The 11,968-nt window shown below is 44.8% G+C and overlaps 1 protein-coding gene across 1 annotated transcript; it reads left to right on the top strand.

Moving 5' to 3' along the window:
• The first annotated feature begins 223 nt into the window (after window positions 1–223).
• Window positions 224–6,340, top strand: LOC120652122 (protein STRUBBELIG-RECEPTOR FAMILY 6-like). The gene is made up of 16 exons (XM_039929837.1): window positions 224–497; window positions 1,771–1,903; window positions 1,978–2,049; window positions 2,396–2,464; window positions 2,555–2,626; window positions 2,720–2,788; window positions 2,880–2,951; window positions 3,058–3,123; window positions 3,209–3,274; window positions 3,357–3,691; window positions 3,783–4,069; window positions 4,668–4,939; window positions 5,005–5,140; window positions 5,518–5,648; window positions 5,744–5,900; window positions 5,985–6,340. Exons 1-16 carry the CDS (start codon window positions 359–361, stop codon window positions 6,123–6,125), a joined length of 2,217 nt encoding a protein of 738 aa, XP_039785771.1. The 5' UTR covers window positions 224–358; the 3' UTR covers window positions 6,126–6,340.
• The last annotated feature ends 5,628 nt before the right edge of the window (window positions 6,341–11,968 follow it).

Raw genomic sequence — 11,968 nt, forward strand, 5'->3', positions numbered from 1 at the left:
TTAATAAGAGCAAGAGTTGAGGGACTGTGTAGTTTTTTCCTCCAAAAAAAATTATGTGTGACGAAGTGATGCTGATCTTTTTAATGGAGAAGTGATAATAAAAAAGGTAAAATGTAATTATTGTTAACTCCGTGAATAACTGTTTTTTAGTCTCTTCTGCCTTCCTGTTTCTGGCTCGTGACAAGATTGTATATAAATGCCCAGAGAGAGTGAGGAAAACACGGGGAGGAGGCCAGGAGGGGACATACAGCCAGAGAGAGAGAGAGAGAGAGAGAGAGAGAGAGAGAGAGAGGTGACCAAAGGTCGATATCTTTTTTCCCCCTTCACCCTGCTTTCTTGGATACTCTGAGAAGAATGTATGATGTCCTCCATGGTGAAGGCAAGAACGTGTGACTGCAGAGCAGCCTCAGGCATGGCTTTGGGCGCTGCCGGAGTGGCGGCGCTGCTCATGGCCACCGTCTTCACTGGCGTCACCGGCGACACCAACTCCGATGATGGTTAGCGATTCTTGCTCTCCCATATTCCTTGAACTGAAGCATATGTTTGGTTAGCATACAAAGAACACTGCGTTTGGCCCCTTCTCGATTATGTGCTGACTTCTCTCTATGGTTCTTGGGCCATGAATGGATGGGGGAGAAACACTGTTCGTGGTGCTTCTTCCTCTTCAGTGCGCCGTCAGATTGCTCGAATACCAATGCAAAAGTCTGCATCCTACCATTTCGCTTGATTACAAGTGGCTTCTTCATTACAAGGGAGAAGCAGTGTTGCGTGTAGGAACTATGCAAACATTGCTTGTTCTATGCTACTGTTTGTTCTCCTCCCCTTTTTTTGGACGGGGGAAACCGCCGCAGTTTTAGTTATCACAGTATCTGAAATCACGGTGTGCTCTTTAGCCAATCATTTTCTTCCAGGGGCCCATGGAGGTGCCAAATTGCTGATTGTTCAGTTCTTGATGTTCATGGCCATTCCTTTCCTTTGACTTCTCCCCTTAAGAAGGCCAAAATTCCAAATGTTTTAGTTTAGAATGATTGGGAAATTGACCTTGGACTGATAGGATGCCACAAGTTTGGCAGAGCATTTTTCGATGAGTCATGGTAGTGTTGTTTGTACTATCCGGATAACCGGGACGAAAAAGAAGTGCAAATGGTCCTTTTTGGGTTGCTATTCTTCCTTTTATGCCTATATTTTATAAATTATACTGGGATGCGGTCGTTCTGGTTAGTTAAATCAACTTTTTTTTTTGTATTGGATTGCTGAAAAGTTAGCTCCTTGGTACTGCAAGTAGTACTGCTACTTTTGACTTCAGAGTCTGAGATGATGGAAAATTACAAAACTAGGTACTTTTGCCTTGAATTTTTTTTCTGTCTGTTGATCTATGAAGATATTTACAAAAATTAAATTAAATTAGTATTCGGTCTCACTCTTTTTGGTACTCACTCTTTTTGGTACTTAGTCCCATATTTTGGTACCACCAGTTATAGGTACTTCCTACCTTGACCACCATATGATTTTGTCAGATGGACTTCTAGATACTTCCTACCTTGACAACCATATGATTTTGTCAGATGGACGGCTCTTATTTTTTTTCAATCATTGTAAAAATTCTCAAACTAGTAATAATTTCTCTTTTCTTTTCTTTTAAGAATAAAAACACTAGTACTGTTGGCACTGTTGATAGCTGACAATTTGTTGATGAATACACAGTCATCATGATAGTTTCACTCAATTATTGTTATCACTCTATCTGAGTTGATGTTTTTGCCTACTCAGTGACTGCCCTCAACACGTTCTACACAGCATTGAACTCGCCGTCACAGCTGACAAATTGGGTGCCCCAGAACGGCGACCCTTGTGGCCAGTCCTGGCTTGGGGTTACTTGCTCTGGTTCAAGAGTGATAACAATGTGAGGTGACACTGGGAAGTGGACATAATTCTGACATAAAATTTCTATTCTTCTGACATGCTCATTTTCTTCAGAAAAGTACCTGACATGGGGCTAAATGGGACCCTGGGATACAACATGAATCTCCTCACTGAACTGTCTGAGCTGTTAGTGGAATCATCTCCTGCATACTCCCTCTGTCCCCAAAAGAATGCAACTCTCGCTTCCCGAGGAGTCAAACAATTTCAAATTTGACCAAATTTATACAAAAATTTACTAATATTTATATATCTTAGTATAAAAGTATATTACATGATTAATCTAATGATATTTATATTTTAACATAAATATTAATACTATTTTGTATAAATTTGGTTAAATTTAAAATTATTTGACTCCTCGGGAAGCAAGAGTTGCATTCTTTATAGGACGAAGGGAGTACTTTTAGTGTTTTGAAGCTAAGTGTCGGCCTTTTAGCACTGTCATTTCTTATCTGTTATGCTGTTGTTTCAGTGATGTGAGCAACAATAATCTCGGTGGAAGTGACATCCCATATAATCTCCCACCAAATCTGGAGAGACTGTAAGTTGTGATTTGACTTTTACAGCTCAAGGACTGGCTCTTGGCTTTGTTGATCTATCTGTTTGTCTGACAAAAACACCTGACGTGCAGAAATCTTGATAAAAACAACTTCATTGGGACCTTACCTTACTCCATTTCCCAAATGTCCGCACTTCAGTATTTGTAAGTAGGTTGTGTTTATGTCATTTTCATAGTGTGTCTACCTTTATAGGACATTGATTAGATCTCAACATGTTATGTCACTATTTGGTTCAGAAATCTTGGTCATAATCAGCTGTCAGACATCAATGTTGTGTTCGACCAGCTCACCAACTTAACAACATTGTGAGTGCCTTTTAATTTATATCTACACAGAAGTTTGACTGGTGAGCTACCATGTGTAGATTTTGACATATAATAGGTAAAATTATTGTAGGGACTTCTCATATAATTCGTTTTCTGGTACTCTTCCTGAAAGCTTCAGCAACATGACAAGTTTAAGCACCCTGTAACGTTCTCCTTATCCTTCATTAATAATTATAAAATGTACTTGTAAGAAATCCAAATAAGTACTGAAATCCCAGCATTGCAATGATGAAATGCCGTGTCCTCAGTTATTTGCAGAACAACCAATTTACCGGCACGATAGACGTCCTCACTGATCTTCCTTTGACTGACCTGTAAGTTGCCACACACCCACGCTTGCAACACGCTGTACATCGCATGTCTTTTTACTAGTGATCCAGTTATCAATTTGACTTGCAGAAATGTTGCAAATAACCAATTCAGTGGGTCGATCCCTGAAAAACTAAAGAGCATAAACAATCTCCAGTAAGTATTTTCACTACCCTTACCAGGCTATCACAGTTCCAAATTACAGGATGGGTATCGTAATTCAGAATGGTTGTTGTAGGACACATGGCAACTCCTTTAGCAACAGTCCTGCACCAGCTGCAATGGAACCTCCATCGGACACGCCACCTTTGCGACCATCGCCTTCTGGAACTCCAAGTCGTAGTAAAAATAACAGCAGTCCATCACAAGGAAGCGATACCGATAATGGTGGCAGTGATGGCAAAAGCTCCAAAGTAGGCGGTGCTGTGGTTGCAGGAATTGTGATATCACTTGTGGTTGTAGGTGCATTGGTTGCCTTCTTTCTGATCAAGAGGAAAGCTATGAGGCGTCAACAAGAAGGTGATGTTGAAAAGAACGAGCATCTCAGCCCTGTTGCTTCTGGGAAAATTAAACGTAAGTCTATTGTGAGATCTTCTAGTAAGAAAGTTTATTCAATACGTCATCCTGGTATTGTTTTCATCTCTTAACAATTGTTGGTGTTTAGAACTTAGGCCCATCCGCTCTATCTCACTCTCACCAACTGGAAAAGAACTGAAGAATAATGTCTCAATGAACTTGAAACCGCCATCAAAAATCGAGCTGCACAAGTCCTTTGACGAAAATGATCCAACCAACAAACCTGCCACGAAGAAAGTAAACCTCTCTTCGATAAGGGCAACTGCATACACAGTGGCAGACTTGCAGGTGGCAACGGAGAGCTTCAGTGCTGACAATCTGGTTGGTGAAGGCTCTTTTGGACGTGTTTACAGAGCACAGTTGTCTGATCAGAAGGTATGTTCAGTGCCTTTGTTTGAAAATTTTCTTTCCAGAGGTGGAAGAACACATTTTCGACCTTCATTATCATAGAATCTGTACTCTGTTCATTCGATCGAACCAAATAGCAGTTCTTAATGATTCAAACTGGAAGTTCACTCTCTGTACAGTATGCAAATCTACACGACCTAGTGTAGAATGGAAACTTCGCATAATTGATTATTACAATAGTCGCTCCGTTCCAAATTATCTGTCACTTTTGCTTTGTCTTAAGTCAAACCTCTCAAACTTTGACCATACCAAATAAATACACTATCAATACATATTTCATGGTGGATGTAATGAAACTATATTTATGTTGTAGATGCTGATACATTTTTCCTACAAACTGTCAAAATCAGACAAGGTTAATTTAGGATCAAGCTAAAGTGACCAATAATTTATAATGGAGGGAGTATGATCTAGAGCTTTCAATTGCATATCTCATGATAGAATTAGCCGATCGTTGATATTTTTCCTTTATTTTTGTTTTACATTATATCGTAGTGTAGTTAAGTTTGCCTCACAATTTTGTTAAACCACTGTAGCCTCAGCTTCTAGTTTCTAATCATTCCAGGTTCTGGCTGTGAAGAAAATCAATTTCTCTGCCATCCCAGACCACCCATCTGATTTCTTCATCAAGCTTGTTGCAAGCGTTGCAAACCTAAATCATCCAAACCTCTCAGAGCTAAATGGCTACTGCTCAGAGCATGGACAGTGCTTGCTGGCATATGAATTTTACAAGAATGGATGTCTTCATGACCTCCTCCACCTGTCAGATGGAAACAGCAGATCGTTGTCGTGGAATAACCGTGTCAAGATTGCGCTAGGATCAGCGAGGGCATTAGAGTAAGTCAGGCAGACTTGCCAAATGGTTTTATAATTTTTTTGAACTAATATGTGCTGCTTTTCAGGTATCTACATGAAACTTGTTCGCCGTCTATCATCCACAAGAATTTCAAATCATCTAACATACTGTTGGACGATGAGCTTAACCCCCATATTTCAGATTGTGGGTTTGCAGACCTAATTCCCAATCAGGAACTCCAGGTATCGGTCCTGTTACTCTCTGTTCACGTGTAGTTTTACAGATGGGACATCTCAGAATGTATGAATACGATGATAAGATAAACGTACTCTGATCCTTATTGAGTACTTTACCGTTCGATTTAATGTTATTATTTGTTAGCAGTTACTTAGAATAAAGTATGGAAATAACCAAGTCTCAGTGTTAAAATCAGTCTGTCAGACCTTATTCTGATATACTGCATCTTGTGCTGAGCCATCTTTTAAAAAGAAAAGAGAGACAATTTTAAGTTCCATTTGCGAAGTTTTCTTTTACCATTCTAATACATTTTCAAGTTAGTAATGCGGTTATGAACGGGAAAACTTTATCTAAAGATCCCCTTACAAATCGACAACTCCAGGAATCAGATGACAGCTCGGGATACAGAGCTCCTGAGGCGATCATGTCTGGTCAGTACTCTCAAAAGAGCGATGTTTACAGCTTTGGAGTCGTCATGCTTGAGCTCCTGACTGGCCGGAAAGCATTTGACAGGTGAGCAAGGAAACTACTGCGCCGCGACTTACCCTGATGAGAGTTGAGGCGGTGAGTTTGAACTGAATGATAACTGTTGCCTGAAACTATTTCAGCTCTCAGCCAAGGTCCCAGCAATCACTAGTCCGGTGGGCTACTCCGCAGCTGCACGACATCGACTCGCTAGATCAGATGGTTGACCCAGCACTGGAGGGGCTGTACCCTGCGAAATCGCTCTCCCGGTTTGCAGACGCAATCGCTCTCTGCGTCCAGGTAAATCGCCTCAGCTAAGTTGCCATTTCCCTCTCCAAAGTTTTTGTGCAGTGTTGCTGATTGATCGATTTCCGACTGCAACAGCCCGAGCCAGAATTCAGGCCGCCGATGTCGGAGGTCGTCCAGTCGCTGGTCCGCCTTGTGCAGCGATCAAGCATGGGGGCGGGGCTTAGTAGCGAGAGGAATTCTTGCCGGTTCGATGAATCTGGTGATCACACGTTCTAGGCGAAAAATTGCTGTGTATTTTCTACAGAATATGAGAACCATAGAAAACTGCAGATGTTGCAGCTAGCTTGGCTTGGCGTTGTTGTGATTGTGACACTTGCTGGCTGAAAAAACTAGTGCCCGGTGAAATATGACTTTTCACCCTTGGGAAATCACTCGGTTATTATTTGTTCCGTATATATAAAAGCAATATCAGACCTTTCTCCGTGCTGCTACATCCTCTCTCTGGTGAAAAAGAGCAATTTTTTACTATTCCAAGAAAGAGAGTGAAAAAGAGCAGTTTTATATTTTTGGGTTTCAGGCAAAGCATGTGTGTCAGAAATTTCTTTTTCAGACAATATAAAATTTCCCAGTTCGGCTCTGATTGGTCTCCTAAATTGAATACTCCCGCCGTCTTAAAATATATGCATTTCTAAAATTCAAATTTGTTCCAAAATAAATGCTTTGCCTCTGTCCTAAAAAGAATGTAAATCTTGTTTTTTAAGAGTCAACAATTTTAAGTTTGATTAAATTTATAAAAAATTACTAACATTTATATCTCCAAATAAATTTAGTATAAAAAATATAAAACATAATTAATTTAATGATATTATTTGTAATGTAAATATTTTTTTTATAAATTTGATCAAATTTAATATTGTTTGACTGCCCGAGAAACGAGATTTACATCTTTTGGGACGGAGGAGTGCTTTCTCTTCTATCAAAGTGTAATAAGAGCATGGTTAATAGTAGAGCCAAGTGTTTGGCTATAAATCAAGTGTTAAGAGCCAAGTCATACAATAGTTGTTTTATATTTATCTTTTATAAATTTTTTTATTATTATGTGATACATTTCTCTTTCTTACTCTTCCTCACGTACACTTCTATTTGGACCCATAAATATCTATGCTTCCGTGCCAAGCTTGGTGCTAGAACAAGAGCCAAGCTCTCTTTTCTCTCTTTTATTCTCTCCTCCATATTAGCAAAACTGCTGACTAGCTTGACTTTAAACTCATTATTGTACTTGCTCTCATGACATTTTATAGTGGAGTATTTATTTTGGGATGGAGAGAGTAGAAAGAAAACACCACATGGCAGGCAGATAAGGAGCGGTATCAGCTGCTTCGCACAGCATGGTGGCGGCGACCCTCTCTGCTGAGGGTGCCCAGGACCCCAGGTGACCCGACAACAGCCCGCTCGGGAAGAAAGGCAGTTAGAGCAAGTGTATTATAGCAGGTTGAGAACAGGCTAAATTCTACGTGAAGAAGAAAGAGGAGAAGAGAGAGAAGAAAGTGGGCTCTCCGTTTACCGCCGGTTGAAGCGGACGGATTAATCACTGCTCGTGGGTAGGGGTGGAATCGAGCCGAGCCTCGATTTTTTTCGAGCTTTCTTCGAAATCAATATATTCGTATTTATTATAGTCTCCCGCGTTGTTTGATATGCAACTTCAAATCGAGCATAACGAGCCGAGCCGAGCCTGCCAAAATTGACTTTTGTTCCAAATTAACTAATCTTTATTTAAAAAAACGAACGTAATCGGAGCAATTTTGAAACGAGCCACCGAGCCAGTTTAACGAGCTTTTTTTTCCAGCCCTACTCGTGGGTCCGGATGGAGGCAACAGCCCGCTCGCAGCCTACAGTGGGCGTTGAAGCCGGCGCTTACGCGCGTACCCAGCCGGCCGGCGGGCTACATTATTAGCGCTGCTCTTAGCTTTGCGGTGGGAGGCGGTGGTTGACGGCTGCCGACGGCGGTGGCCGTTCGGGAGCCGCCGCGGCGGTGTACGAGTGGCAGCCACAGGCCTGTGCGGGAGCTACGGCGCCGTCGCACTCGCTCGATATTTGCCGGCAGAAACCTCAATTTTGCATCTGATTTCTTTTAGTATCTAAAAGGTTAATTGAACACCAGAGATAAGGATCTCCAAGTTTTTATGCCCATGTGAAAAGAGTGCAAGCTCAGAGTTCCCCTCATCTTGTTTCTTTTTTAAACAAAACGCAGTTCAAAGTATTACAGAGTTCAGCAAAGCATATTCGGGACATGCCCAACAAAACAAACTCAAACCCTCTCGAAAGCACACACTCCTAACCACCTCATTCGACGGGCTTACAAATTGAAAAACTTACCCATCTCTGACACATCAGAAACCCTGAACACATGCTGTTGTTCTATCATGAGGAATGTTGAGTACTCTATTCTGCTTGTGATGAGTGAATTATCAACCGTGCAGTGTGATCGTGTGTTTGGTCTTTGGATTGCAGGTACACGGGCGTCGAGTGTCGACGGAGAGCTGCCGTGGAGGAGCTCAGGCCGGGCGGCAGCTGTGGCATCCACTCCTGGATCGAGGGCGCGAGCAGCGATGGAAGACGGGTTTCTTGGTTTGCGCCACAAAACCAAGTATGCGGACGGCGGTTGAAGACGCCAAGTCGTGGAGGCACGGGCGTCGGTCTTGGGACTGGCGGAGGCGACGGGCGTCGATGACGTCTAGGGCCTCGCTGCGGGCGAGGAGGTGACGGGCGTCGGGCGGCGTCTAGGGCCACGGCGTGGAGGCGGGAATCTTCCCACGCGATGAGTTTTGGCGGTTTTCTCAAAACCGGCCATCTACCCGGGTCTCACAGACCTTCCAAAACCGTGGACCTGATCTTCATCAAGATGGCGGCATCGTGGAGAAGAATTCGTTGCGAAGAAAGAACCTCAGCCGTCAGATGAGATCGTGTACAGGGGGAATCTGCAGACCAACAGGTCTGACCGGTCCCTGGCACCGGTCTGACCGGTCTAACCAACCGGTTTGACCGGTCCATGGAACCGGTCTGACCGGTCTCCGCGGGTATAAATATCCCTTCACTTGTATTAGGTCTTGCGGCTTTTGTAGTCTGTTCGTGGACTCCTCTGTTTCTCCAGGCCGCCGCCCCTGTGTCTCTCTCCCCGTTCTTCTCTTTAGAGTAGAATTAGTCCATGGATTTGTGAGACTTTGTGTTGGATTTGATTGGGAAAGGAGGCCCTATCCTCCTCGTGCCCTCTGGGCTTTTGAATCAATCCAATCCCTTCGTTTTTGTGCCCTTTTGTGATGGATTTTGATTTCATTTTGGGTGCACACGATTGCGATGGTTCTATGAGCTCTTTGATGTGATTCCCGTGCTTCTAGCCCAGTTCTAAACCTTCTGGAATCGCGAGCTCTTTCGAATTGGATTTCTTGAGTTCTTGAGAAAACCCCATCCTCTTGATCTCATCCCGAAATTCTCGTGTTATGATGATCTTTAGGACGAGATCTCTTGGGGATATGTTCACGGGGTAGATGCGAAGCTATCCTCCAAGTTTCGTTGGATTTGGACTTCGTTTGCTCGAGATTTGCCTTTTGGAGCTTTGGTTGCGGGCTGTCTGGGAGCGACCGGTCTGACCGGTCTGAGTAACCGATCTGACCGGTCTGGGACTTCAGCCCAGCCCGACCGGTCTGACCGGTCGGTGAGAGCGGTCTGACCGGTCCAAAGCTGCCAGGTCTGCAGTTTTTCTCGATTCGCTTCCGCATCTTCACTCGCTCGTTCTAGGGCCTTTTGTGTTGGTTTAGCTCTTCCATAGCTATTCCAAACTTCGTCTAGAACTCTTGAGGGCTTGTGGTGTTTTTGGGACATAGGCCGATGGATCAATTTCGAGAGAAATTTTGATCGGCTCCCATTCACCCCCCATCTGGTCGCCGGCTTCGGTCCCTCAATTGGTATCAGAGCGTGGTTGAGGTTTTCGGTACCTTAACCGGTTCGAAAACCACTTGGCGACCATGGCGAGTCTTGGGAAGATCTCGGTGTTTCCGGCGAGGACTATGCCTACTAGAAGGTTCGCATGAGAGCCTTCTTGCAGTGCATGGGAGCCGAGGTCTGGGATATTACCAAGAATCAGGCTTACGTGGTGCTTGCCGCTCGGGTCACTCCTCTTCAAGTGACTGAGCACGAGGCTAATGCCAGGGCTGTCAATGTCCTGTTCGCTGGTGTTTCTCGTGCGGAGTTCTCACGCGCCCAGGGTTTTCAGGAAGCCCACGAGATTTGGACGTGCCTTGAGAACTACCACGAGGGCACACCTCAGGTCAAGGCCAGACTGTTCGAGACTCACCGGCGTGAGTACGAGAACTTCACACAGGAACCGGGTGAGAGCATTGACTTGATGTTCAGTCGTTTTTAGTCGATTGTGAACAAAGTCAATGCGAACAGATCTGCTAATGCCCTTGAGTACACAGAGCATGAGAAGGCCCTCAAGTTGCTCTACGCACTTGACCGCTCTGTGTGGAATCTCAAGGTGAACACCATCATTGAGTCTGCTGGCTATGAGACTCTGACGGTGAACGAGCTTTTCAGCAAGCTCAAGGCCACGGAGGTGGATAACCAGACACGAGCCAAGCTCAATGGTGCCCCTCCTTCCAAGAGCATCGCTCTTGTGACTGGCCCAGGTGGATCGAGCTCTAACGCTAACTCTGCTCTTGGCTTTTCTCTTGCCTCTTTGCCTTCTGTTTCAGATGAATAGCTAGAGACGCTGGGCGATGACGACTTGTGCCTCCTCATCAGCAAGTTCCAGCGCGTCTACCACAATAGGCAGAGGAAGAAGATCCCCGGGTGCTACAACTGCGGCGATTTGAACCACTTCATCGCCGATTGCTCCAAGAAGTCCGGCGGTGGCCAGAACAACCACGTCGACTACTACCGCCACCGCGACCGCGACGAGGGAGGCTCCAACAAGGAGCGTCGGCGCCACAAGCACCGCAGTCGTGACCGGGGAGGACGCTTCGACAAGGAGTCGCTCAAGAAGCGCTTCCAGTACAAGGCCAAGAAGCGGGAGAAGGCCTTCCTGGCGCAGCTCAGCGACCTCGACAAGAGCTCCGACACCGACCGCTCTTCTTCACCGACCTCCGACAATGACGATAAGAAGAAGAAGCGGGACAAGGAAGCCACCGGCTTCATCGGCCTTTGCTTGGCGGCCGGTCGGCACAAGGGCTTCTGCACCATGGCGGGTGAAGCCGATGGTGCTCGTGCGTCTGCAGGTGGACATGCTACACCGACGCACGCCGACTCTTCTCCTAGATCCGAGAGTGATTCAGAGGTAAACTCCACGATCGACCTGCTAAATACAGAGGTTAGGGAGTTGTACGCCGCTCTCGATAACCAGAAAATGCTGCTTAAGGAAGCAGCTAGAGAGCGTAGAAAGCTTAGGGCTGAGCTGGCTTGTTCTAGGGAGAAATCTAGTGAGGATTAGTGCGCTGGCTGCATATCTCATATGAATGATCTTGTTGCTCTCCGTGCCAAGCATGATGAGAACGTCGCGAACCTAGATATTGCTAAGACTTCGCTTGCTGACGTGTCTCATGAGCTCGCTAAGGCCAAGCATGAACTAGAACTGGTTAAGGACGCTCCTATTGTTAGCGATGTGCTTGAATGTGATGAGTGTCCTATCTTTAAGTCCGATCTAGCTTCATTGCAGTCCAAGTTTGCTACTGCTATGTGCGAGCTAGAGGAGATGAAGTCTAGGCCAGTTTTGCTTGGTGCTTGTAAGCTTTGTCCCACGCTTAGGTCGGAGCTAGATGAGAAGAATGCTTTGATCAAGTCTTTTGGGAAGACTAAGGTCGTAGAGTCTAGCCCACCTATTGACTGCTCTGTTTGCCCTAGTTTGATTGCTGATTTAGATAGTCTTGCGGTAGAGAAAGCCAATTTAGAGAATGAGAATACCTATCTTAGGGCGATTCTGAGTTGGGTTTCTAGCAGTGAGCCGCAGTTGGGCATGATGATTAAGCAGTTCAAGCGTGGTGATGGGTTTGGGGTCGGTTACTCATACACGAAGTCAGATTTTGACAGGTTGTATGGTAAGATTGGCAAGGCTGCTGGAAACACTG

The sequence above is a fragment of the Panicum virgatum genome, chromosome 9K, assembly GCF_016808335.1.
Source record: "Panicum virgatum strain AP13 chromosome 9K, P.virgatum_v5, whole genome shotgun sequence".
Classification (NCBI taxonomy): domain Eukaryota; kingdom Viridiplantae; phylum Streptophyta; class Magnoliopsida; order Poales; family Poaceae; genus Panicum; species Panicum virgatum.